At 62.8% G+C, this 26,840-nt stretch overlaps 2 protein-coding genes across 3 annotated transcripts; one reads left to right on the plus strand and one right to left on the minus strand.

Moving 5' to 3' along the window:
* The first annotated feature begins 1,519 nt into the window (after positions 1-1,519).
* MAPK8IP1 (mitogen-activated protein kinase 8 interacting protein 1) lies at positions 1,520-24,946 on the plus strand. Of its 2 annotated transcripts, none has more exons than XM_029996467.1 (12): positions 1,520-1,634; positions 8,945-9,050; positions 15,153-15,386; positions 18,672-18,753; positions 18,990-19,865; positions 20,528-20,603; positions 21,055-21,227; positions 21,507-21,616; positions 21,767-21,886; positions 22,919-22,989; positions 23,352-23,450; positions 23,892-24,946. In XM_029996467.1, the coding sequence occupies exons 1-12, from the start codon at positions 1,549-1,551 to the stop codon at positions 23,962-23,964; spliced, it is 2,106 nt and encodes a 701-aa protein (XP_029852327.1). In that variant the 5' UTR covers positions 1,520-1,548; the 3' UTR covers positions 23,965-24,946. The 2 variants fall into 2 exon arrangements, with proteins under 2 accessions (XP_029852327.1, XP_029852338.1); XM_029996478.1 differs by lacking the exon at positions 1,520-1,634 and adding an exon at positions 6,674-6,882.
* C2H11orf94 (chromosome 2 C11orf94 homolog) lies at positions 24,696-26,649 on the minus strand. Its single transcript, XM_029996531.1, has 4 exons — positions 25,839-26,649; positions 25,547-25,620; positions 25,200-25,412; positions 24,696-25,072 (listed from the first exon to the last, which is right to left on the minus strand). The coding sequence occupies exons 1-3, from the start codon at positions 25,904-25,906 to the stop codon at positions 25,276-25,278; spliced, it is 279 nt and encodes a 92-aa protein (XP_029852391.1). The 5' UTR covers positions 25,907-26,649; the 3' UTR covers positions 24,696-25,072; positions 25,200-25,275.
* Positions 26,650-26,840: the final 191 nt, after the last annotated feature.

Below are 26,840 nucleotides of genomic sequence, written 5' to 3' on the forward strand. Positions count from 1 at the left end.
AGGAGGAGGCAGCTTTACCTTCTGCCCCAGGTCAGAGGCCAAACCACAGCCATGCTGCAGAGGGATTGTGTTTTGGTAGATGGGGTTCATGCTTTGAGATGGAGCTGTGTCACAGCTCTCCCCATCCCTGAATGAATGCTGCTGAGTCTTTTGAGTCGTGCATGTAAGACAGTTTGGTCTGTGCATCCAAACTGCGAGGGGGACACCCAGCCCCGCTCAGGACGCTGCCCCGGGGGTACCTGCATGTGGTGACCCTGTGGGGGTGTGCTTGTTTCCACGCTGGCCCAGGAGTAAGATCTCTTTCCAGTTTGTCTGGCAGGAGACCAAGGCTCCCTGGAGAGAGGAGGGCTGTGTGCCTTGGAGGGCTCTGCTTGCTCTTCTCCGGAGGAACAGCTGACGTCCTGGGTCTGGGCCAAGAACTAATACCATCGCCTCAATGGCAGTCAGCTCCATGGTTTGAGAAATATGGATGGGATGTGCTGTATCTTTAAAGTTTGAACTGCTAAAGCAGTGCCACCCACCCTGTCCAGGACTGTCACAGACAGTAACCAGGAGCGCAGTGGCCATGCAGGGAATAGGAAAAGTTCTCCTGTTCAGGTACGGAAGTGGCCTTGGGACCTAAAAATACTGATCTTGTCTACTTCTGTGCGCAGCACAATCTGCACGGTTTTCTGAGAGAGCCTGCAAAGCGTGGGGAGAAGAGGCGGGGGAGACAAACCTGCTGCTTGGGCTGGTGGGGAAGGGTAGCAGCAAAGAGCATTCACCCGAGATCAGATGCTCCCTGGGACATAGCCGGATGCAAGAGTGGGTCTGCCTCTTCTGGGGAGAGACCCGCAACCCGGAGATGCGGTTTTTTCCTCCCTTGCGTCTGGGGAACGTGTGTATAAGCCGCTTTTTTTTAATTCCCCTTGCTGCGCTTGCAGCCCCGGCCGGCTTCAATAAGGGCAGGCTTTGTGCTGAGGCTGCCAGACCTGTTGCCAGCCGGGCGCTGCAAACCTGCCATGGGTAGGAAAGCACAGCCCGGCTTTAGCTGCTGCTCCTGCCGTGTCCCCGCTGGGGACGAGACCCTTCCTTGCGAGTGGTCCCGTGTGTCCAGCCCCTCGCCCTGGGCTCCTGCCCGTCCCCTCTGCCAGCCGGCCCCGGGCCTGGGGGCCACCGGGGGCTCCGGGGCTGCTGCCCCCACCTGCGGCACATCTGCCCCGGGGGGGGGGGGGGGGCTTTGCCTCCAGCTGCGGGTGGGGGGGTGTCGGTCCAGCTGCGGACACATCTGCCCCGCAGGGCTCGGCGTTTCCCAGGGCCCGGGCGGTGCGGCTGGGTGCGGGGTGTCGCCTCCAGCTGTGGCCGCATCTGTCCCGCAGCTGCCGCCGGGGGCCGCGGGAAGGAACCCCCGGGGCCTCTTCCCCCCCCCCCCCCCCTTCCCCGGCGGCAGGTATGTCCCCTCCCCGCCGGCACCGCCAGCATCCCCCTCCCTCCATCCCTCCTTCCCTGCCTCCTTCCCTGCCTCCCTCCCTCCCGCCCGCCCTCCGCCTGCATGGAGAGAGCCACGGAATGGCGGAGCGAGAGAAAGGAGCCGCATCCCCGCCCGCCTCCTCCCCCTTCCTGGGGCTGCACCTCGCCTCGCCCCCCAATTTCAGGTACCGGCCGCCCCCCCCCACCCCGGGACCCCCGCAGGGCTGCCCCAGCCCCCCCCCCGCTCCGGGCAACGGTCCCCATCTTCTGCAGCCCCCCCAGCCCCACACCGCCGGGCCCCCGCCTCCTCCCCGCGCATCCCTTCTGCCCCCCACCGCACCCCACACATCCCTTCTGCCCCCCACCCCGGCACCGCTGAACCCCCCCACCGCATCCATCACTCCAGCCCCCCCCCCATCACTGCTCGGCCCGCCCACCCCATATGTTGCTTCAGCCCCCCCCCGACCCATGTTGGCCCTCACCCCATCTACCAGTACAGCTCCCACCTGCTTGGCCTCATGTCCCCCATCACCCCCCCCCCCCCCAGCCCCCTTACCTGTCTTCTCTCCTCTTCAAACACCTCTTCCTTACAAAAAAAAAAAGCTTCATCCCTTTCCCCACCCCCAGGAAAGCCTTTTTCTAGCCCTTTCCTAGAAATCCCAGGTGCTCCCGCTTCCCTCCCACCCCTGTGAAACAGGAACCCCGAGTGAGACGGTGGGAGAGTGCCAGAATTGATCCTCTCGCCAATACCAAGCGCTCCCATCGATTTGGGATGCGGGGGGCTGTCTCTCCTCCAAAACCCAACGGAGGCCGCTCGCGGGGACTTCGGATGGCCCGGGGATGGCCGGTGGCTTTGGAGCCTCCGATGTCTCCCGAGGGCAGCTCTGGGACAGGGATGCGCTGGGTGGGTAAGGGAGCTCTGCCGTGGCCCGTGGGTGCGGTGCCTGGCGTCGTTCGCTTGCCATCCGGGGGAGGCTCGCTGCTTCTGGCGGCCGTGCCGTCGTCAGCCATTGCTCTCTGCTTGCCTCTGGCACCCAGGGGTGCTGCGGGGGAGCTGGCTGAGAAGGGGGGATCGGTACGGGCTGCTTTGCGCGGTGAGATTTTGGAGAGGGAAAGGAGGGGCTGGGCCATACTCGGGGCCGTGGCTAAGCTCGATGCCTACCTCCGGCAGGCCCCAGCCCCTGAGGCTTGGGGGCCAGCGGGTCCCTGCGAGGAAGCAGGCAGGTGCTGTCGAGCTACGGTGATGTTTTGGTAATTTACCCCTGAAGGGCTCCTCTGCTTCTGGAGCCCCTTTGCCGGGTGGCTCCGGGGCTTCGGCAGCCGCCTCCTATTGCAGCGCTGCCTGCGAGAGCTGCTGGGAGCTGTTGCAACATGGCTGGGTAAACCCTGCAAATCGAGCAATTAAATGCTGCCTCTGGAAATGTCCACCACGGAGAAAGGGCTTGGCCGCTGAGCCGGGGGCCGGAGGGTGAGCTGCCGAGCGGCTCCGGGCCCGTGAGAGGGTCGAGCTTGCCACCCAGGGCTGTCCTGGATGCAGTGGCTGTCCCCTGGGCACCCTCCCGCTCCCCAGCAAACAGCGATGCCCCGGGAGGGAGAACGAGGTGCTGCTTTTTGCTGTGCCTCAGACCTTCGGAAAGGGAGCCCAGCACGCTGGCAGCCTGGCCCCGGGGAAGAACCGACCTCTGTAGGGGAGGCCGTGCAGCCGGGCGGAAAGCCGGGGAGTCGAGGCAGGGGCATGAGTTCTTCCCCAGGCGTCGAGCTCGGGCGGTGAGCCTTGAGGTGGAAGGAGATGCCGGCGACGTCCCTGAGCCTGGGGCAGGCTCTGGCAGACCAAAGGCGACGTCGTCGTGGCGGGGAGCGGCGTGCGAGGAGGGACCCCGGCTTGCGAAACGTTTGCGAGCCGTGGGGTTACACGGCACAGCCTGGGTTGTGCCCGTCCCAGGTCCTGCGTCCCGGCCGCAGGGGCTCGGCGAGGGGCCGTCCCCCACGGCAGAGCAGAGCTGGAGCCGGCAATGATGAGCGCGGCTCAGGGCGAGGGCTCAGCCCTCGGCTGGCGGCGAGGTCCTGGGTGAGCCCTGTCCTCTGCCCCAGCTTGCTGCCTGCACGACGAGGTGTTTCAGCTTTTTTTGCCCTCTGGTACGTTCGCCTGCCCTTCCAGCTCCCCGAGTGGTAACACGCCGGCACAAGCGTTAGGTGATCGGTCGGCTTGAATTCAGAGAGGACTTGGTCTTGGCCAGCAAGCGGCCCGATGGGCTGGGGTCCGAAGCTCTGAAGAGGCCAGGGACGGTGGTTTGGCAGGTCCTCGTTGCCGGTGATGGTTTGGCGTTGTCTGAGAAGAGGTGGGAGGAGAAGGATGGTGAGGTGAGCCCTTCTTTAGCCAGGAGGACCTCCAGAGGTGCTCACCACAACAAGAACAGCAGCATTTTAGGAGACAGCAATAAAAAAGTTCTTCTCATCCAGCCTTCCCTTTGTCCTTACGCCTCCCAAACCCTCGTGGTGGGGGCTGTGCCCCACTGGGGCTCCTTAGCATCTTTCTCCAGGACACCCTGTTGCAGCTCCTTGCCCTGCCAAGAAGCTTTGCCAGCGCTCTGGGCCAAGCTTTCCCGTAAGGGGCTCTCTGGGGCTGGGGGTCCCTCTGCCCAGTATAAGAGGGGCAGGGAGGGCTGGCACAACTGGGGTGCAGGACCTCACAGCGCTCGCCGTGCTGCCTGCCCCGCTGCCCCCAGGAGTGCGGCTCTGAGGTAGCTGGGACCTGGGAGGGGGATTCAGCGACCGATCCCTTCTATCTGCTTCTGGTTTCTCTAATAAAAGCAAAGAGCATCCACCTAGCTGCTGGGGCAGGAAGGCTCCTAGGGAAGGAAACCCTTAGGGAGTTATTTGCATGGGTCGGGAGAGAGGGGGAACTATCCCACTCCTCGGCGAGCCCCGTGGGAAATCGCAGCCCTTTCTTGTGCTGTTGCCAGCGCCTCGGGATGGGAGGAGGTCTCGGGGGAAGGGGAGCCCTCCATCTCCTCGGGAAGTTCAAAGCAGCAGCTTCAGGCTGAGGCAAAAATCAGTCCTAGCGCTACGGGTTGGTTTATGTGTCTGCCGTGCTCATCCGGAGCTGTTGGAAGAGCCTGTTTGGAGGCAATGAGCTGGGCGTCGGAATGGGGCTACCTGTCTTCTTGAGAGGGGAGACAAAAGGGCTGTCTTCTTCTGATGGAAAGAGAGAGAGAGATGCACCTTCTCCTCGTTTCAAATAAGAGTCTCTGTGGCTCTTGTGATGGAAGAAAAAAACCCAGGACCAGCCAAATGTAGGATAGTACTATTTTCCCCACCGATGCTGGTTACAGGAGTTCCACACGGCACTGCCTGGGAGCAGAGTATCGGAGTACGGCCCGGGCAGGTGGGCTTGTTGGAAGCCCCCCAGCTCCATCGTGCCGCGTTGCCCTCGCCAGGTCTCCGCGTGGGAAATCCCGCGCAGCGGCAGCGGGCTGGGGAGGCGATGCTGTAAGTCCCCTTTTCCCTGGCAGGGGGATGGAGTCGAGGAAGGCGCAGCAGCCAGGCTTGATTATAAGGCTGTTATTAGGACTGTGATCAAGCTGCTCCTGCTACGGGCGGGTGACGGCTGCCTCCGCTCACGCACCCACGTGTGCTCCCTCACTCGCAGTTCCCGGGTGTCCCAAGTTTATCAGTTCTCGTGCATTCAGCAGTGTCCTTCAGGAGAGCACCTGTAACCTCTGCAGACACGGGGTTCGCCCGCTCTCACAGCCGGGGAGCAACCTCCCGTGTACCTGCGACGCCGTGGTGCCCGTGCCTCCGCGGCTGCTGTCGGCAAGGGAAGCTGGCCAAAATACCCGTGTAGGTCCTGCTCAGACTTTTACTGCCAATGACGGAGCTGAGAGGAGTCAGAGCTGTTTCATTTTGCTGGTATTTTTAGCCTCTTTGAGAAGCAAGAGAGAAAGGCAGGGGTGTTTCCAGCACAGGGAGTGGGGGGAAAAGAGAGAGCCTTCCTTGTATCTCCTAGGAAGTCCTGGAGCATCCATGTGAGAGGAGAAAAGGGCAGGAGTAATACCAAGCTAGAGATTTCTTTATTCATTGCATTAAGCGAGGAGGTTTCGAGCAGACAAGGTGCCTCCAGGCAGAGCTGATAGGGAAGATGGAGCCCTGGATACCGTTATCAGCGAGCTGAAAGACAACGAACACAGGATCGCGAGTGACGTTCGCCGGTGGCACGGCACCGGTGGGGCGAGAGCCAGCAACAGGTTGGTTCGGCAGGGTGCTCCGGGCCACCCGGTGAGCTGGACTCCCGCGAACATCACCCACCTTAATCCGGCCGGGGGCGAAGCTGGGTGCCGATGGGGGGAGAAGCTCACAGTCTGCGGCACGCCGGCGGGCGGCGAGCGGGTCCGAGAGGCTTGGGGGTGATGGCAGATTATCTGAGGCCGTGACGCCAAAGGTTTGTCAGCAACACCTGGCAGCCCCTCCTGGGAAAGGCCCCTATTTCCTTGGGCAGCAGAAGAGGGGTGGGAGCTGGCAGAGCAGCTCACCAGGTATTTCTCTGACCTTTAACAGGGGTTAGAGGTTGGGGAAGCTCAGGAACGGCCCTGCCTGAGGCGGGAGCGGGGTTGGGGGGTTAGGTGAGGGCAGACGGGGAAGGGGCAGCACTCCTGGCGCTGCTCTGCGCCGGCTGGGCTTGCCCCTTGGCGAAGGCACTCGTCTTGCTTCCCTCCGCTCGGGGAATGCGGCCGGCTGCGACGCTGGTCCCGCTGTGCTGGAAACGCTCCAGCCTTTGCGTCGGCGAGTGGCCCCGCTCTACCTGGCGAGAAGCCGGACGAACGCTCCTGTCTCCCGCAGGAAGGGATCCCGTCGTTTTGGCGGGGCAGAGAGGGGCATAGCCCCTCGTCCCTGGCTCGGCCAACAATGCTGCAAGGGCAGGAGGAGGAGGAGGAGGAGGCTGGGTGGCGTGGGCGTCCGTGCCGGGGTAAGCAGATCCTCTGTGCCCGCTGCGGGTGCTGGGGAGCGGGTGCTGGAGAAGGACCAGGAGCCGGGCTGGCTGGCTGGCAGGCAGAGGCAGTCAGCATCCCCGGCAGAGTGCAGGGACTTGGCACTGGCTCAGCTGGGGAGGTTATTTTTTTTTTTTTTTTTTTTTTTTTTTTCCCCTCCAGGACAGCTGATTCCATCTATTTTTAATGAGCTTCCCCAGGTTGCGCAGTGAGGAGACAGAGCAGCGCCGGCAGCCACAGACTGCGACGGGGCAGGCGGAGGGGCAGCGGGCGCCCGGGGCTCGGCCGTCGTCTCCCTCACTCCTCCTCGCCCCGGGCCTGGGGGTCTTTTTTGGGGTGGGAGCGTGTCCCCCAGGGAAGGGGGGGGGTCCTCCTCAATGCAGCCGCCTTTGAAAATGGAGTCAAGCACCGAGGAGGAGAGCTGGCTGGAAGATCAGTGGGAGAAATGGTAGGGGACCGGCCGGGCCTCGGGGAGGGGGGGGCTGTCCCGGGGGCTTGCGGGGGCACGAGGGGCAGCCCCTCGCCCCTGCGCACATCGCCCTTCTCCGCGAGCGACGGCCACAGGACAGGAAAAAACTTGGCACCCAGTCGAGCCTAAAGTTTTCCCGGCTTGTGCAGGGAGCTGCACGGCAGCCGGGTGCCGGAGCGGCCGGCCGCATCCTGCCACGCACCGGCATCTGCAGGCAGGGCCGGTGCTGGACACCTGCGCAGCATCTCCCCATCCCCGAGAGCACGGGCAGGGCTGTCTGCCCCCACCGCGGAGTGGGGAGCGCCGGCACCCACCCCGGGTGCTTCTGCAGAGCTGGGGACCCCCTGCCAGCCCCTCGCCACCGACGTCGTGCCTCTCGCCGGGACCCCGCCGCGCTCCCGCACCAATGGCGGGTGGAGGCCCCCGGCATTAGCGGCTGATGATATCCCACCCCGGCGACCCGCGTAACCGGAGAAGAAATCGATTCGAGCTTTGAAGGCTCGTCATGAGCCTCCCGCTTCGCGTTCCCTCCCTCCCGTGGGCAGCAGCAGCAGATGGGTGAGGTGGGCGAGGAGGGCGGGGGGGGGGGGGGGGGGGGGGGTCCGGACACCCCACCCTGTGCTGAAGGCTGTGTCTCTGTCCCCCCCCCACCCCGATGCATCTCATGGGGGCTGCCCCCATGGGCGCAGTCGTTCCCGGCCACCTCCACTGCAGAAGACCGCTACTGGTGGGGTCCTTGGAAACACGGAGGGGAGATGCCGCTTCCCCCGTGGGCTTCTCCTGCTCCTTCCCCCCCGCGCTGGGGGCAAGGACAAGGGAGGTGTTGCCCCTCCATGGCACTGGCTCGGTGCCACTGCCGGGAGGAGAGCCCCAAGGTGCGCGAGTGATGCTTAAAGCCAGGGTGGGAGCTCTGCAGGTCACAAAATACCCTTCTCCTTCCTTCCCTGCCGGAGAGGGCCAAGCCGGAGAGGGACGATGAGCTCGGCGTGGTACTTTCACCCAAGCATCTCCCGGCCCGAGGAGCTGGGAGCAAATGGAAACGGCGGCATGCGAAGCAGTGCCCGTGGCTGCTCCAGACAAAACTCAGGGGGCTGAGTTGGTTGGCAGAGGAATTTCAAGCTGGGCTCTTTTATTTACCCCGGTGGTAATGAATAAGCGAGAGGAGCATTGCGGTACCACCACGGAGAAATGTTTTAATGCACAGAAGCCAGGAGCGTCTCGCCATCCCCCCGGGGATGCGAGCAAGCACACGAGGAGCCTCCTCGTCAGCAGGTTTCCAGCCGCTAAAAGGATATCTCTGTAAACTTTTTGAAGAGGTATAATGAGCCTGTGGGGCTGACAGCCCTAAGGGACCCCTGAGTCCATGCAGGCAGGCTCAGCAGCACCGATGGTCGTGAGGATGCCCGCAGTCACCCCGGGGAGTGATTTTGGTGCAGAGGGAAATCACCGCCCTCTCTTACTGCAGGGACCCGGGCTGGGACATCCCTCCCAGCCATGGCTCGGGGGCCGGCGGTGCCATGGCCGGCAGGTTTGCGGTGCTTGCAAGGTCTGTGGGTCTTGATGTGGTCCCCTGTCCCGGCAGGTCCATCCTCCAGTTGTGCCTTGCCAGGACCCCCAGCCCTTCCCCTCCCTGTAACCCCGGCCTTTGCCCCGCTGGGTGTCCATGCCCAGCTTGGACAACCCCAGAGCCTCCCCGGGATGGTGGGAGCGGAACCTCCTGGGACAGGGCTGGCTGTGCTGTCTGTCCCACGCTCTCCCAACCTGCACGTCCATGCTGCTTTCAGTCAGGCAGGGGCTGGTTTGGGGCACACTCCTCCTGCCTCCCCACAGCCACGCACCATACCAAGCCCAGCCGTTTGGTGGGGACAGACCCATCCCCTCTGGAAGGAGCCCCCTTCTCAGCCTTTCTTCCCAGTAAAGACCAGGAGAGCCTCTCCTGGGGCAGGCGGTGCTAGTCCCTGCCCGCAGGCAGCAAGCTGCCCTGCACCCTCCTGCCCACCGCCAGCGCAGTGGGTGATCGCGCCATCTCCACTCCCTCCAGGCTCACCCACGACATCAGCCTCGAGGAGTTTGAGGATGAAGACCTCTCCGAGATCACCGACGAGTGTGGAATCAGCCTGCACTGCAAGGAGAGCCTGGCCACCCGGGTAAGTGCGATGGGGATGGGGGACGGGGATGGGGACGGGCAGAGCGTGCGCCGGTGGGGCTGGCGGGACCATCAGGTCCCACGCGGGACCACCAGGTCCCCAGGCTAGCGATGCTTCCTCAAGGCGTCCATTGCCACGACGCCAATCCCCTCAGGTCGGCAGTGCCCTCTCCTCCCCACGGCACAGCGCGGACCCTTTCCGAGCCAGCCAAACCCAAGGGACAAAAAAGCATCTTTTGAGATGCCAGTGCCTTTTGGTTCCCACTGTGCTGGAGACGCTCGAGTTTGTTCCTCAGGGATGAGCCTAAGGGTTTGGGCGTAACTGGGGGCATCCCCCCGATTTGAGCGGGATGGCCAGAGAGCCTCTGGCACCCGACGAGCATCCTCGGGAAGCGAGGCCACGTGCGAGGCGGCACCGAAGGTCCCGCACGGGCTGTGCCTCCTGCCCCCATGTGCATCCCTGGGTTTGGAGGTGCGGCTGGGCTGGCGCGGTGAGAGCTCTGCTCTGCTCACCCGAGGCATTCCTTCTGACTTGCAAGCTGCCTCTCAGGAATTTAGGAGGCTGGAGACCTGGAGGCTGGTGAAACAGGGAGGGAGGACGTGGCTCTGACCCCAGCAGGAGAAATAAAAATGGGAGCTGTGAAGCCTGTGCAGATGCAGGCGGGTCTCCCATCCACCTTAAGCACCCTGTGCAGACCCCGACAGGGTTCACACCACTATTTGAACTGCCCAAGAAGGCCGTGGGGGCAGAAACATGGAAATAAACTGAGAATTACATTGGATTTGGAAATATGCAGGGATTCTGCATTTTGCCAATGTGTTTCACGCTAGAGGGATGCAAATGCTGGAGTAGCAACCAAATGGTTTGAGAATCATTTTGTCCCTCAGGAGAACTATTTCCTCTGCAAAACTGATAAAGACCCAGCAAGGAGGGGAAAGGCAGAACAATTTGTTACAGATTTAAAACTAGAAAGTGAATTTGTGGTGTTGGAAATCCCTCGTTGCAGGCAGGAGGATACAGGCAGACCTCATCCTTGGGAGGTGAAGGTGTCCTGCTGTGCTCCCTGGTCTAATATGGCATCTTCCCAGCAGAAATTCAGCTTCTCCCGGAGATGGGGCTGCTGTTCCACATCTCTGCTCCAGCCGTAGCCTCCTCCTGCTCCAGGATGTTATGGCCGGGGAAGGACAAGGAGAGCCTGGGGCTCGGGGGCTGTGTACGCTGAAGGAAGGAGGGATAACGCTGGAGGCAAAACCAAAGTCAAACCTCATGCTGGATGTCCATGGGGACACAGCCGCGGCAAGGGCAGGGCGTCGGGAAGATCCTCCTGCCTGCAATAGGTGAGGCAGGCAGGGGCTGCGGGTGCATTGCTGGATGCTTCCCATTAGCTGTGCCAGTTCTGCGCTGCTGATGGCACCACCAGGCTCTTAGGAGAGGATTTCTTTTTTCTTTATGGACTGCCAGCCCTTGGCTGAGGTTTGGCAGGGAGGGTAAGGAGGAGGGGGGACTTGCAGCTCAACTGCTGCAGCCCTTACTTGCGGGGTGAGGAAAAATAGACTGTTTTGCCCATTTAAAACAGTTTACTGAGGGGTTTCTGCATCCCTGTGCTGCGACGCAGAGACCTGACCCTCGGTAGAGGGTTTGCTCGAGCTCCAGCAGCCAGCCCCACGCCTTCCCTGGGGATGGCTCAGAGCTGCTCTGCCCAAGCGCCCGGGTGCACTACGAGTCTGCTGGAGTGGAAGGGGAATGCGACACTGCCCCTGGGAAGCAATGAGCTATTCATAAACACAGCAAAGGAAGAAGACTACCATGCTTAGAAAAAAATGCCTGCTAAAAATACGTCCTAATGGTTTATACGGGACATGAAGGATTGCCCGAGGAGCAGAACCGAAAGCAGTGACAGCAACGGCGGCGAGAGGGGCTTTTCAGTCCCAAACGTCGAAGGCGAGAGCCAGGGAGCTTTGCGACCCGATCGTCATCCGGAGCGAGCCTGAGGCGGCGGGGTTGCAGGATCAGCCTGATGGAAGCAGCCGGGCCCAGGGGGAGCAGCTTGGCCGGGTCTGCGTGCGGCGCGGGGGCCAGCAAATCAGTAATGACCTGCGGCCGGCATCAGCCAGCTAATTGCATCACGTGGGGATGGCTGGCTTGGCAAGTCACTCCGGGGCCGGGGCCGGGGGGGGGCCCCCACGCTGACGCCCTGCCCGTGACGAACTCCCGGTGCCGGTGCCGCAGAGCGCACGTGGTACGTGGGATGGACGGTTGGCCCCGATCGCCCCCGCAGCGGCAGGCAGCTGGAAAAAGCCCGGTGACGGACAGAGGGATGCGAGGTGAGAGTGAGCTGCCGGGTCACCGGGTTACACCGGAGCGGAGAGCGATGGGGAAGGGGGAAACACGGAGACGTTCGCTCTGGAGAGCACGGTCGGCCATGGGGCTGGGGACATCCAGCCGCTCCGAGCTTCCCAGCCCAGCAGCGAGTCTCCGGAGAGATGGGCAGGCCCAGTAAACCAGCGGTGAGCAGGAAAGCGCCGGGAAGGAGCGAGGGAACAAACCCTGCCGGAGGGCTGGGAAAGCGGCTGCCAGATAGGGACGGCTGGCGACCTTGGCGAGGCAGGGGGTCCGGGCAGAGCCGCTCGGCGGCAAAACCCCGTGGCAGGAACGGGCAGCCGGTGCGGAGGTCAACACCCAAACAGAGGTGGGGTTTGGGGGTTTTTTTGGCCCTGGAAAAACAAAGATGATTTCATCGTGGGCTATTTTAGCAGCTTTCCAGAAATAGTGGCTTAGACACACAGAAACTGCACGGAGGCGTAGACTGATGTTTGTGCAAGAGGGAACTATCCGCCGACGAGGACCACACCTCATGGACGGGAGACCATGTACTAAGAATGAGGAATAATCCCAAGCGCGGCTGAAAAAAACCTTAATTTCAGCAAGAAGTCCCAGGTGAATGAAAACCGGGAACAAAGTGGGAGGTGGGCTGAGGAGAGGGCTCGGCGGAGGAGCAGAGCTGCCTTTAGGGCTGTTGAACGGCAAGGCAGGAGGCCAGCTGGGGAGGAGCGGGGGCCACCGGGGCGAGGGATGCCACCCCCGCCTTGCAAATGGCAGCGGTCGGGCGCGTTGAGAGGGACAGTTGCGACAGAAGCACCAGGCCTTTGCTTCGGGTTTGGTCTCGGTTTGGTGGCTTGGAAATCCCGGGTGACGATCCCTGGTTTCAGCAAGATGGATCCCCGCAAACAGCCAGGCTGTGGTTAATAAAGGCTCGGTGCCTTATCTGTATTCCAGGAGCTGCGGAAAATGGTTAATGCAAGAATGGAAAAAAAGAAAAAAGAAAAAAAAAAAAAGAAATACCCTTCTTGGAAATACCTGAGAGCACAAGAATGAGTGCCCAAAGGAAAAGAGCCGATATAGAGCTGTGCTGAGCCTTCGTGGTCTGCATGAAAAGGCCTGAACCAGCCATGAAGGTACAGATATGTGGAGAAAAAAACCAAAACGCTTTGTTTTTCCGGCATAATAAGACTGCTGGAAATGCCAGGCTTCCTCTTGATGTTCACTGTCACTGATCCAGTGTGCCGCTGGCAGCAGCCACCCCCAGAAAGCCAGCGGGACCCACTGCAAAGGGAGAAGCAGCTGCCATGAGCCGGCCAACCTGCTGATCTGGAGACCGGCGGGGAGCCGGCTGCATGGGCTGGGAGCAAAGGATACAGCAGCAAGGTGGCTGCTTACTCCAGGCGGCTTTTCCATGAAGCTGCCTCTCTGATCCATCGCCAGTCTGCAGCTGCACCGGGCTGGGAGCAGAGAGGCTTCTCCTGGCGCTTTGAAGCCAGGAGCAAAGCAGTCGCAGCTGGGTGGTAGGGAGAGGGGACACGGCTGTCGCCTCTGCTCCGCAAGTCCCCCTTGCTTCCCCATGCTCATAAAATGCTTTTCCTAGCTGAAGGTTTTGTCACTCCTCCTCTGACAGGGAAGGCTGCCGGGGTGGGGGAGCAGGGAAGAGCCTTCTGCCTGCTCGGCCGTAGAGGGTATGGACCCTCTACAGGCCATTAATAAGTACCTGCAGAGGCCGTAGTTTCCTCCTAGCTATTGAACCTGGACTGGTGCATCCCTCCCAGGGCGCGCTTTTCTTCAGAACGGGTACTGTTTTGCTTTTCTGCATCCTTCTGGGACTTTCCCTTCTCTGTGAGTTTTCTGAGTGATTGCTACAGCTACAGGATTACTGAGGCAGCACCATTAGCAGTCTAGGTTGAACGTCACCAGCTGAGACAAATACACCTACCTTGGCTAGGTATCATCTATTTAGCTGGCATTTCCCCCCAGTTCTTTTCCTGTACTTCAATTTCCTTGTTAAAATCCGGTGCCACAGAAACACAGAACTCGTCGTAAGAAGGCTAATGTTAAAAACAAGGGAGTTAAATGTTTAAAGCCTCAAGAGGACGAGTTTTGGTGGCAGTGCTCCTCCAGGTGCTCACCTGGTACCTGCCAGGGCTGCAGCAGGGACACCGGCGTGAAATGGCCCCCGTGAGAGGGTTCGTACTGTGCCTGCAGCAGGCAGAGCCCTGTCTGTGCTGGCTTTAGTCGGACAGTTTAGGAGCTGGTGGCAGCGAGAGCTCTTGGGGGGGCTGCCAGAGCTGGGCCCCCACAGCAGGGGTTGTTTCTTCTCCCACAGCTCAAGGGGCATCCTCCGTGCAGCCGGAGACATGGATAGCATCAGCTGCAAAAAAATGCCCTTTTCCACCTCTGCCCGCCGATGAGCTTTCCAGTCACCACAAACAGCTGATAACACAGGGAATTCGACTCGCTAATGCCAAGTTGCGGCCTTTATCGCTGGCTGCAGCAACCTGTGCGTGTGCAAGCTTCGGTTACGGCGAGGAGGGCGGCTTGGGAAGGAAACCGCTGACCTTTAAACACCTGCAGCCGTGGGGGGGACATCGGTGCCTCTTTGCCCAGCAACACGGCCCCACGAGGAGTGCGGCGGCTCAGCGCTGGGTGCGATGGGGCATCAGCTCCTCACAGCCCTCCCGGGCCACGGTGGCCACCCTGCTTCGAAAGCGAAGGGTGCAAGGGGAAAGAGGGGGGGCTGTCCCCAGCCAGAGTGCAGCCACCACCCGCGGGTGACTGGAGAGCTAGTGCTGGGCTAACGGCTTGTTGGGCGTCCCTTCTGCATGGCTTCGGGTCCCGATATGTGCAAATGCAGGGTGTACGAGAAAAGGCTTGTTCAAGGTGAGGAGGCCGAGGGGGATGTAGCTGCTGTCCCCGGCTGCCTAATGGGCGTTACGGAGGAGAAGGAGCCTGACTCCTCTCAGAGGCGTGCGGTGAAAATTTCAACCCCATAGAGGGAAAAAGTAGCAGTAGTGAAGCACCTAACACGGCGCCGCGTTCCCCGTCTGTGAGGATATTTGGGTGTGATGGGTGAGGCCCCAAGTGACCAGGCGGGGCTCGGACCAAACCTCCAACCCAAATGATTGCGTGCTTGTAGGAGTCCCAGTTGCCAGGACAGGAACACGGAAAGGGCACGGTCTGCCTCGGGAGGAAGAATCATAGGGCAGCCCAGGCTGGAAGGGACCTCAGAAAATCACCTGGTCCAACCGTTTGTGGGAAAGGGACCCTAGATGAGATTATCTAGCACCCTGTCCAGTTGCATCTTGAAAACCTCCAGCGATGGGGACTCTACCGCGTCCCTGGGGAGGCAGTTCTGCCGAACGATTGTTCTCGCTGTAAAAAACCCGTCCTTGTCATGTCGAGACGAAGCCCGCCTGTGCGCGTCCGTGCTCTTGGCGGGGTAAATGGGAGGGTTCCGCGTCCCTCCAGCCCCCCCCCGCGACGGGGGCGTCCCGTCCTCCGGGGGCGGCGAGCAAGCACGGCGGCTGCCCCTCGCCCTCCTCGGGTCGGCGGGGAGGGGGCTCGGGGCTTCCCGACCGCGGGAATAACATCCCTGCCCCTTTAAAGGGAAGAGAGCCGCCGGGTGCCCATGCGGCTTCACCGCCCCCCCCCCCGGCCCGACCCCCGGCCCCGGCGGGAGGCGCGGCGGCTGCCGGCCCTCCCTCTTTCCCTCCTTCCCTCCCTCCCTCCCTCCCTCCCTCCCGGTGGCCTGATCGCGGCCGCTAATCCCGGCAGGGCCATGTGAGCCGGCAGGGCGGCGGGGCCCGGGCGGCGGGCGGCGGGGAGGCCAGCCGGCTGCAGGCGGAGATGCTCCAGCTCGACCTCATCGACGCGGCGGGGGACGCGCCGGCCGAGGAGCAGACGGCCCCGGAGCCTCTCCAGAAAGATCCCCCGGCCGGGACCACGGATGTCTACAGGCCGAAACGACCCACAACTCTCAACCTCTTCCCGCAGGTGCCTCGCAGCCAGGTGAGGCCGGGACCGGGGGGACGGAGGGGGGGTCCGGGGGAGGAGGAGGAGGGAGGGATGCTCCCACCGCCGGGGGCTTTTGTCTCGGAGGGTTGAAGGGAGGGAGGGATGGCGGGGGGAGGCTGCGCTGCCTCTCCCCGCGATGCTCTGCGGGCCGGCCGCCCCCCCACTCCCACCCCCGGGGGTCTCTGCGGGTCCGGGGGACACCCGGGGACGTGCTCGGTCCCCGCCGGGCAGCCCCCTCGCACCGCCGAGCCGTACCCCCCTGCCCGGGCACTGCGCTCCGTGGGGGTGGATGGGGGGGGGGCTTAGGGGCCGGCTGGGTCCTTCCTCCATCCCTGCTGCCGAGGCGGGGAGGGAACAGGCCGGGATGGGGCATCAGTGCCCCTGCAGAGCCCGTGGGGCCGGGGCAAGGAAGGAAACCCGTGGGGATGGAGAGCAAACGAGGTCATGGCGTACGGAACACGGGAATGAGCCGTCGTGGGACGGAGCCACGGTGCCACGGGGCTGGCGAGCCCCAAGCCCGGCACAGCTGGCCAACAGCTGGCTGGGCTCCAGCTGCCCCAAGTCCGGGCAGCGCCAGGCCCCGGGGCAGGACGGTGACACCGAGTGCCCCGCGCTTGGCGGCAGGGACTCGGCCGCCTCCGCTCCTGAGCAGCGGCGCCCAGCAAAAGAAGCATTAACGTCGGCGCCCCGTGCAAAATTTGAGAGACGGAACGGCAACGCCCAAAATGGTGGCCAGGAGGACGAGGGGGTTCTGTTTGTCTTGGTGGTGCTCAAATTTTGTACGAGGTTTTGGATGGTTTTTCCCCAAGACAGCCCGCCCCACGCAGCCACGGGGTTGCTGTCATCCCCCGGGCGGGTGGCGTTTCGGTGCCACCGAGCACCTCTGAGCGGCGGCCGGAGTCCCTTTGCCCCGTCTCTCCCGTAAACTTCACAAACCCATGCGAGATGCGCGATGCGCAGGGCTATTTTTGCCACCCTCCTGCGTTCAGCCGTGCCTTCTGCCAAGTAGGAGGATTTTCGTCGCGGTGACATTCAGCCGAGGAGCATGAAGCGAGAGGCAGGTGTCCCCGTGGGTGACAGATGGGGAGTAGTCGGGGCTGGGTGTCACCAGCCCAGCACCAGCAGCTGATGCCAGCTCTCTGCCTGAGGCCGCGGGTGGGAGGAGGAGGAGGAGGAGGAAGGCACAGAGCCAGGATGGGTGCCCGCGGGGCAGCTGGCACCAGGGACAAAGGCAGCAGGGCTGGGGAGGCGGGGGGAGCCCCGACGAGCATAATGGACAAGGGGACAGTGGTAGCCTTGTCCCACCCCGTGCGGGGACCCCGAGGAGCAAGTGGCACATGGCGGCCACATCCAGCTGGGGGGACAGGCGACAGCAGGGCCCCCCTCCCAGGCAGCCAGTCCCAACCAGTGTCTAGAGGTGGCAGCAGGCTTGTGGAGAGGGATTGCTGGCAGGGGGATGTTGCATAGACTGTGGGCCGGGGAGGGGGAGCCGATGGTCCCCTCGCAAGGGGGGATGTCGGAGGCTGTGGGGCTGCACTGGGAGCCACGGGTATGGCCCAAATTGAGGACCCCTCCCGCGCCTGCGGCCTCCTCGTGCTGGGCAGGGTGTGCGTGGGCAAGGCACCGTCCCACCCTCCGCTCCAGCTACTTCTTTCGGGGCCAGGAGCTGGCTTGGTGAGGTCTGAGTTGCTGCTGGGCTCTCCGTGATCATCATCCCCGGCAGGTGGTCTGGAGACAGAGAGAGGAACATTCCCAGCTTCCCAGGCTGGGAAGAAACAGCCGCTGGGACTGGCTAAGTTCATCCTCTAAGACCTTGTGAATGCCCCTCCACCCTGGCTGGGCGTTGCGGACCCCAGAGCGCCCTGGTCCTGCAGGATGGGTGGGCTCTGCCTGCTGGGTTGCTGCCTCCCGTCCCAGTCCGGGCAGCCAGTCTGGCTCGCGTGCTGGCCCCGTGGCACTCTGCACGCAGAAGCCGTCGCTGCGGCAGCTCCCCTGGCCCGCGTCCCGGCCCGTCGCGTCCCTGGGAAAGGCAAGCGAGGACGCGCTGTTATTTGCCTTGGCACAGGAGGGGCTCGCGGAGGCTGCGCCGGGAGGTCACCGAAACCCCGTGGCAGGGGTCTCTCCCCTCCCCGCGCGGAGGCAGGGATCTGGCGGCCGCGGTTCAGCAGCACGCGACTCGGTGGGCTTTCAGGGCAAAGGCTTGCTTTGTGTTGGTGAGGAAGCGAAGCAAAGGTGGGGCGGCTCCTGCGCTGCTGGTGATAGCTGCAGGCTGGCGATAAGGCCGTGAGAAAATCCAGGGAGTCCCAGCGGGGCTTAGTACTTGAGCAAAAACTAACGGTGTGGAAAATGTCACTGCTGCAGCTGGGGGAGAAACAGCCGGTGCCCCGCAAGAGGGGCTGGAGGAGGGGATGGGGACCAGGGTTGGGGCTGCAGCAGGTGGGATGTCATGCCCTGCTGAGGTGGGCAGGGAGGACTTGTCCCCCTTCTGCAGGAGAGTCCTCGTTAGAGGGAACCTGGTGGCCTTCAGTCCGGGGTCTCACGGCGAGGCTGAGCACGCGTTCCCCTGCGCACACACGCATGTGCGCGCGCACGCATGTGCGCACGCACGGCCGGCCACCCAGGGCAAGGCGGGCAGAGGGCACGGCGCCCACAGAAACTCGCCCGAGCACGGGCAGCCCAACCCTGCCTCTCCTCTCCAGCTGATCAGGATTGACGTCTGCTAGCGAACTATGTATACGTGCGTGCGCGTATAGATACGTATCCATACGTATGCGCGTGTATACGTGTACCCCTATATGCACCCAAAATGGATGACTCTAGTAGGAGGAGTTAGTCTGTCCGGTAGCTGGCTCCCAGCTGGGCAGCAGCGCGTCCCCTGGCCCTTGGGATTTCCCCCATTTAATAACCTCGGGTGGTCTGAAGGTGGGGAGGGCCAGAGGCATGGGAGCAAAGCACTCCCGCCCAGCCTAGGCGGGCTCCAGGCAGGCTCAGCTCTTGAATTTTTGGTTTGGGACCGTCCCGCATCCGAATACATCCTTCCAGGCCAGGCCGTCTGCCTCCGCGCTGGCTCTTTGCCCGCGTTGCTTCGGCCGCCGCAGCAGATCTCACGGCAGCGGCGTGGCGAGACGTGGGGCTGGCACGGGGGGGTCCCCTGAGCACCGCGTGCCCAGGAGAGGGGGGAACCGAGCGGGGCACTGCGGACCCGGGGAAGGATGGGTGCTGCCGCGCCACGCGCTGTTTACTGTTTGGGCTACAAGGCGGCTTTGTTGTTCTCCTCAGGACACTCTGAATAACAACTCTCTGGGGAAAAAGCACAGTTGGCAGGAGCGGGTGTCCCGGTCATCGTCCCCTCTGAAAACGGGTGAGTTCTCAGGCTGTTGGCCAGGGGCAGCTCCTCGCACCCTTTCATGGCTCTCAGGAGTAAATCCCCTGCCCGGAGCCTGGGGCAAGCGGTGCCGGAGCAGGAGGTCGGGGAAAGCGTTCCCAGATGGATGCGAGGCGTGTCCGGCTTGAGTCTGGCGGCATCCCTGGCCACCTTCCCCGCCTGGGAGCATCCCCCTCTGCAGGGTTCTCAACGCTGCTCTCCTCCCTCTCCAGGTGAGCAGACCCCTCCCCACGACCACGTTTGCCTGAGTGATGAGGTCAATCACCAAAACAGCACAACCTCCACCAAAGACCGGGGCACGTCCACAGAGAGCCCGTGCCGGCGCACAGCGGCCACCCAGATGGCACCCGCCTGCGTCGCCTCGTCCCGGCCACCCGAGAAGCACCAGGCCACCAGCCGACCCCCACCGCACGGCGCCAGCGTGGTGGTGGTGACGACGAGGGGCCCCGAAGCCCACCGGGACCGCATCCGCTACCAGACGGACGTGAGGCTGGAGGCCACAGAGGAGATCTACCTGACGCCTGTCCAGAAGAACTCGGACCCCCTGGAGACCGACAAGCCGTTCCTGTCTCAGTCCAGCGAGAACCGCATGTCCATCAGCTCCGACATCGACACCTCTGGCTATTCGGCCCTGGCAGGGAAAACCAACCCCTCCATCAGTGAGGAGGACGAGGTGCTGGACTACATGTCCTCCCCCGACAAGACGAACCTGCCCAGGGGCTCCTGCGGTGGCGGGAGCGGTGGCTCCCGGCCGGGGCACAACCTTCAGAGAGCCTCGGTGAGTTCGGACACCAGCGCCCTCTCCTACGACTCGGTCAAGTACACGCTGGTGGTGGACGAGAACATGCAGCTGGAGCTGGTCAGCCTCAAGCAGTGCTACTCGGGCTACAGCGACGAGAGCGACTCGGCCACCGTCTACGACAACTGCGTCTCCTCGCCCTACGAGTCGGCCATCGGCGAGGAGTACGAGGAGGACGCCCTGAAGCGCGACTCGGTCTGCCTCTCCGAGGACTCCACCCCCGAGGCGGACATCCACTTCTCCAAGAAGTTCCTCAACGTCTTCATGAGCGGCCGGGCGCGCTCCTCCAGTGAGTGCTGGGTGCTGGGGACGGGGGGGGGGGGGGGGGGCTGGCGGCCCCCTGCCCGGGCAGCCCTGCCCGACCCTGGTACGAGGCTGAGGGCACGCTCAGGGACCCCCGCAGCGAGGTGGAGAGCCGCCAGCCCCAGCTCTGCTTGCTGCAGCCTGTGGCTCCTTCCCTGGTGGCTTGTGGGGGGGGACTTGGAAAAGCCTCGCGACCTGCAGGTGGGGGTGGCCGGAGGTGTTTCGGGCTGCTTTTTTGGCTAGCCCAAGGTATGGCTGCGCCGAGGGGAAGGTCGGGTGGTCTCGCAGGGGGACAGCATCCCTCCTGGAGTGTCCCCCCTCCTCCCCGAGCCCAGAGGAGCACCGGGGCTGGTGGCATGCCCCGGCAAGGCAGGGCTTCCTGCGGTGCGGCTTGTCCCGCGGTGCTGGTGACACCGGCTGTCACAGCCGCGTGGGGTGGCACGGGGAGGTCGTGGGCCCAGCGGGGACCACCGGGCCCCAGCGCGGCAGCTCTAGCCGTGCCCTTCTCCCGCGTGGCACCGCGCGGCTTTGTCTCGGCCGAGACGTTCCCCAGGAGCATCAGCAGCCTGGTTGGCTCCATGTCCATCTCCCTCGGTTGTGGTGCTGACCCCTCGACGCTGAGATATCCCCCTCTGCCTTTGTCCCCAGGTGCCGAGTCCTTCGGGTTGTTCTCCTGCATGATCAACGGGGAGGAGCAGGAGCAGACCCACCGCGCCGTCTTTAGGTGAGCTCGCAGGTCTGAGCGGTGTCCCCAGCCTCTCGTGGGGCGAAGCCTGTGCTGCCCTCCCACCACGGTGGAGCCAGCCCAAACCCCAGTGTTTCCAGCTTTCGGGAAGCCCTGGGGACCAAACCGCTGCCCGTAGCTCGTGTCCTGCCCGGGAGCGACATCTGCCCAGGCTACTGCAGGGGCAAGACCTCCGAGGGCGGCCAGGACCCTCTGGGGACAAGCATGGGTGGTGCCGTAGGGATACCCTTGTCTTAGGTGCCAGGTTGCTGCCGCCTTTTGAGCCTAAACCCGCTGAGATGCGTTATTCAGCATCTCGGGTCCCCGTGGCTAATTACACCCTCCGGGGCGCTGCCGGCGGGTTTTGCGTTATCCCCCTGCCCCAGCAGCGAGCCGGTGAGAAGGCCACCAGCGCTGCTGGCCGGCCAGGTGCTAGTGCCTCCCTGCCCAGGTTTGTGCCTCGCCACGCGGATGAGCTGGAGCTGGAGGTGGACGATCCTTTGCTGGTGGAGGTGCAGGCGGAAGATTATTGGTACGAGGCCTACAACATGCGGACGGGCGACCGGGGCATTTTTCCTGCCTATTATGCTATCGAAGTCACCAAGGACCCAGACCACGTAACAGGTACCGAGCTTCTGCGCGCAGCCTGCTGACGTCCTCCGTCTTGTGTCCGTCTCCTCTCCCCTGCGCGGAGCAGGGGGACGGAGGGAGGACCAAGCCGGGCAGCCGGCAGGGAGCGATCGGTGGCTTCTGGTGCGATGCTGGGAGCTGGTACCCGGAGCTGCGGGAAGCCTTCCCGGGGCGGGGAAACATGCGGGGCTGGGAATACGGAGCGGGGAGGTGGATCTCGGCGCACGTTCCCAGTCACCGGAGACGATCCCCGCCGCGTGCGCTCTCTTCCAGCTCTGGCCAAGAGCAGTGACTGGGTGGACCAGTTTCGGGTGAAGTTCCTCGGCTCGGTGCAGGTTCCCTATCACAAGGGCAACGACGTGCTGTGCGCGGCCATGCAGAAGGTAGTGTCCCACCCCGTCCCCAGGAGCAGGAGCGCCTGCTGCTCCGGGGAGCAGGGCAGAGCCTCAGTGGGGAAGGGAAAGGGTGAACGAACCGCCGTAACTGCTCACGAGTGTCAGAGCTTTGTCTCTCGGTCTTCCCCCCCGCTCCAGATTGCCACCACGCGCCGCCTCACTGTGCACTTTAACCCACCCTCCAGCTGCGTCCTGGAGATCAGCGTGCGTGGGGTCAAGATTGCCGTGAAAGCCGACGACTCCAAGGAGCACAGCAAGGTAGTGCCCCGCTCCCCGCTCATCTCGTCCCTTCCCCGGCTCGTGCCCCCCCCGTGCTACAAGTCATGTTTGCGTGTGAAAATGGAGGGTCTCCACCCTACGTCTGAGGGTGTGACAAACACCATCAGCGGGGTCGTGGGCCCACCTCGGGGTCCCTCGTGCCCCGCGGGCTCCCAGCTTTGGGCCGTACCCGTACGGCTGGCTGATGCCCTCGCAGCTGCCAAGCAGCGTTGCTGTGCTGGGATGCTGCAAGCTGAGCCATGCCAGTAATCTGTCAGCTGCTTCTAAACCTTTCTGCTACTATTTTGAGTGGTGTCCTCCAGATCTGCCCTGTAATCTCTTTAGCTGGCTATGGCAGGCTGCTGATTAGCGTTCTGCATAAGTAGCCTAGCGAAGCACGGTGAGATGCTGGGCAGGGGCAAGCGAGGGCTTTGCAGCAAGCTGTTGGGAAACCTCCCCTACAGCTGGGGGGGGGGTAGGAGTAGCTCATGGCTGTGGATGCTGTGGCAGGGAGCTGGGCTGGGGTTTCTACAAGTCCTGCCTGTATCTAGAGGATGCCATCAACTTGGTTGCTCTTTAAACTTGTATAAATGAGTTCTCGTTTCTGGCTGGGACCCTTTGAACACCCAGGCTTGAATGAATGACTGACTGACTTAAAAGTTATCCGTTCACCTTGTATCTGCTGGTATTTCTGAGAGCCTTTTTAGTGAGGGAGAGGGGCTGTGCGTGCTGGGCAAACAGCAGCACTGATTCTAGCCCGCATACAGCCTAACACAGGGCCTCCAGGGAAACTCTGCAGGAGCTGCTGGAGCGAGAGGCAGCCGGGGTGGGAGCCAGCAGGGCTGCCTGGAAGCGTAGCCTGTGTGCGGGTGCTTGGGGCCGTCCTGAAACTGCTGCTGGTAGCAGCCCAGGATCAGGCTCCAGTTTATTCTACTGCTTAGTCCAAGCACAGATTTCCAGGGGTCAGATACCAGCTGCCCCACAGACCTGGTGAGGAGGAAAGCTTTGACGGGTCCTCTCTCTGTCCCCCAGGTAAACAAGTGTAGCCATTTTTTCCAGCTGAAGAACATTTCCTTTTGTGGATACCATCCAAAGAACAACAAGTAAGTAGTGGGGCAGCGCGGGGCAGCTCTCAATGCCAGCGACTTGGCACAGAGGCTTCACTGCCTTGCTGCTGAGGGCAGCACGCCTGGGGTCGGGAGGGGAAGGGGAGGCTTCCCACCACCCCGGTCCTGAGGGTTCCCCTTCCCCTGTAAGCCCAGCACTGCAGTTTCACGCAAGAGCAGCCTTTGGATGGCAGTTACATCCCAGCTCTGGGCACGGACCGTGGGAGCTGGCGGTCACTGGGTTTTGTGGGGGTGAGGGTCCCAAACGCCTGTGCTCAAGGGTGGGTACACCTCGGGGATGCTGAGGTACCTGTGCCCGCTTGTCTGCCGGTCCAGTCTTGCCGACTGTCTGCCCTCAGATATTTCGGGTTCATCACCAAGCACCCTGCTGACCACAGATTTGCCTGTCACGTCTTTGTCTCGGAGGAGTCCACGAAGCCACTGGCGGAGTCTGTAGGGTGAGTCCTGGCTGAGCAGGGAGGGAGGCTCTTGCTCCCGAAGGGCAGGAGGAATGAGGCAGGCAGGCTGAATCCTGCCATCTCCCCATACGAGCGGGGCTTGGACCTGGCCCCAGGCTGGCACCTCTTCCCTCAAGTGAGAGGCTTGGAGCGAGAGCCAGGGCTGACGGGGCTACGGGCAGCATATTCCTGACAGCCCTGGAACAAGTCCCAGCGCAAGGCTTTGCAGGCAGATGGCTGAAAGTCATGCGCCGTGCAGGGGAGCAGAAGCAGGATGGAGACCCTGCAGCTCTGACGGCAGCTCTGGGTGCTAACGCAGGAGAGGCAAGGGGCTGGGGGGGGGGCGGGAGGGTCAAACTGGCCACAGGGTAGGGAGCAGCAAGGGCAAGAGGGGCTCTGTAAATGCCTCGCTGCTCAGCTTTGCCCGGTGCTGTGTTGCAGGAGGGCTTTTCAGCAATTCTACAAGGAGTATGTGGAGTACACGTGCCCCACGGAGGACATCTATCTGGAGTAGGGGCTGGCACAGGCACCTCCTGCACAGCCAGGGCTGCAGTCTCGCCCCTTCCCCGTGTCGTGCATGGACAAGAGCTGCTTTGAGCCTGGAGGAGGAGGGGGGGGGCCCGGGGCAGGGCTCCCCAGGGCACGGAGCGCCGCCTCTTTTCATGACTCCCCTTCCTCGGGCTGGGGGGGAACGGGAGGGGGGAGGGCTGGACAAATTGTGTTCATTGTACAAATACTCTTTAGTTTATTCTATTGGAGAAGCACCCGCTGGGTGCCCTGCCTGCGAGCGGTGGAGGGGTGGGCAGCGGCGTGCTTGGGCCCTTTCCCGCTGCAGGCTGGGGTGACAGCATCTCCTCCTTGCGACCGTGGCCCAGCTTCCCGTCACATCCTTCTGGGGTGACTTTTAACGCGGTGGCAGAGTCGGACTCTCGCAGTATGAAGACACAGCAGCTACAGCAAACGAGACCCACGTGCTGGCTTCTGCCTAGGAGGTGGGCTTGCCCTGGGCAGGCATTGCCTCCCTGCCAGGCACTGGGGACAAGGCTGCTGGGCAGGGATGACGGAGGGAGCCCCAGTATCTCCTCTGCCGGGGCCAGGATGAGCTGAGACAGCTCACCCCTGCCTCTGCCCCCCCGTGCCTGTCCGTACCCTCTTGTATCTGTGCCCCAGGGAAAGAGAAAAATCCCCCCAAGGCCTCCCTGCAGTAACTACACCTCGGGAGGGGAGCCTTTCTCTGCCCCTTTCCCCCTCTCCCCCCCCAGCTGCGGGTGGGGGAGGCAGTGGCAGAGCTGGGCCACCCCAGAGCAGTGGGGCTCAGCCCCTCTGCAGCACTGGGTGCCTGCCAGAAGTGGGGCAGGGAAGGGCTAAGCCTGCAGGGAGCCGTGCGAAGCACCGGGGAGGTAGAAGAGCTCTCCCGGTCCCTGCAGCCAGCGGTCTCTGTGCTTCAGCTGGATCTGCTGTGATGGCAACAACTATTAAATATGATGGTTCATGGAGCAGGGCTGCTGTGCTGTTTGTGTCCCACCACAGCGGGTTTGGGCCCTGGCTGGTTCTTTCCCTTGGGACCCCCCAAGAGGAGCTGGAGCTTCTCGGGTTTGGTCCGAGAGCCCCGGTTGCAATTCCTGGAGGCCAGAGATCATAATATGATGATCAGAAGGGAACCTCTGGATGTCATCTGCTCCAGTTTCCCACCCAAAGCAGGGCTCACTTACCCTTAACCCCCCCCCCATTCCTACACCCCATACCTACACTATCCTGCAGCCGTGGGGGCAGGCGGGGGGGGGTCCCCAAGACCGGGCTGTGGTGGGCACAGGGGCACGCTGGTTCACAGGCGGGCATCGTAGTAGTACTCCAGTAAATCCAGCTCATCGCGCTTGCTTTTGCCAGCTCTGCGCAGTGCTGCTGGCCGCTCCCGGGCTGCCCAGGTCCTCAAGCGAGGCTGCTTGGGTTTGATGCCGTAATCTGCAGGTAGAGTGGAGAGGCTGGGCTCAGCCCTGGGCTGCTCACAGGACCAGGGATAACTGCCTACCTGGAGAGGTGAGTTCGTGGAAAGGGGTTTCGGGGGGGGGGGGGGGGGGGTGAGGAGAGCACTGTACCGTCCACCAGGCCAAAGTGCTGCTGTGGAAGCTCCAGGGGAGCAGAGAAGTCCTCGGGAACAAAGTAGCTGGCCCTGCAGAGGAAAACCAGGGGCAGGAGTGAGCCGAGACCCTACGGCGCTTGCCCACGCTGGCACAAGAGCTCCCACGTGCCGCTTGTCTTCACCCAGCCTGGCCAGCTCTCGAGGGCTTGTTGCCACGAGTGCCAGCCCACGCCTGGGCCAGGAGCCCTGCAGCACCTCTGCAGGTACCAGGGCGAGGAAGAGGAGGAGGAGGAGGGAAGCACCATCACCTCTGGCTCAAGGGCCGCGGGAGGGCAGCCCCCAGCAGCAGGGTGAGCAGCAGGAGCCAGCACCGCATGATGCGCACTGATGCCAGCTCCACAGCGAGGTCACAGAGGAGCCACACCAGTAGCCCCGGGACACCAACCAGTTTGGGCAGGGGACAGGCTCCTGCCCGGGCGCTGCTGCCTACCCCTTCCCAGTATGTAAGCTTCTGGTCCTAGGCTGCTTGGTCCTGCCAGCTGCTCACAGCCCTCCCTGAAACCGCTGCGCATCCTTCCTGTGCAGCCATAGCTCCAGGTCTGTTTCCCTGTCCCTCACCACCACCCTTTGTCTCCCTCTCAACCCCTCTAAAAGCAAACCCCTTCATCTCAGTACCCCCCCCAACACTTTCCAGACTTTGCAGTCTTCAGTATCTTCCTCTGGTAAAAGCCCAAACGAAGGGAGCACAGTCTCTCCCTCGTGGCTCTTCCACGCTGCCACTGCTGCGTTACAGGGCAGTGCTTTGACTTGAGGTGGCAACACAGACCCCCCGCACTGCCAAAGCCCTGTGGTCCCCAGCTGCGGTGGCCCATTAAGGGGCTGTGCATGGGGCTACATCCCATATTTCAGGTGCTGAGGCAAGAAGGCTGTGACCCCTGCAGCCCCAGAGTCCCTCAAGGATGGTTCAGGTAGGAACGCTCCACTTGAGGCCAAGACACCTGGCAGTTTCCAGCTCCCAAGCTCTGCACAGGGCTGGTAGCTGCCTCTGAGGCAAACCAGTGCCACCAGCTGGCTACCCCTTTGTCCTGGCCAAGGGAGCTGCCACAGAAGCACACTGAGCAGATGGATGCCTCAACTGTCCCCCAGTTAGCTCAGCAGACATAAAGATGGCCATGGCTGTCCAAGCCTCTCCTGGGCCCTTTGTTGGAGGTGGCACAGCAGTATTTGCAGAATTAATCACCTCTTTCTAAGAGACAGCATATCCCAGGGTAGACAACTGCAAAAGCTGCTCTTGCTGATAGAGACTGGCT

This window comes from Aquila chrysaetos, chromosome 2, assembly GCF_900496995.4.
Source record: "Aquila chrysaetos chrysaetos chromosome 2, bAquChr1.4, whole genome shotgun sequence".
Lineage (NCBI taxonomy): Eukaryota > Metazoa > Chordata > Aves > Accipitriformes > Accipitridae > Aquila > Aquila chrysaetos.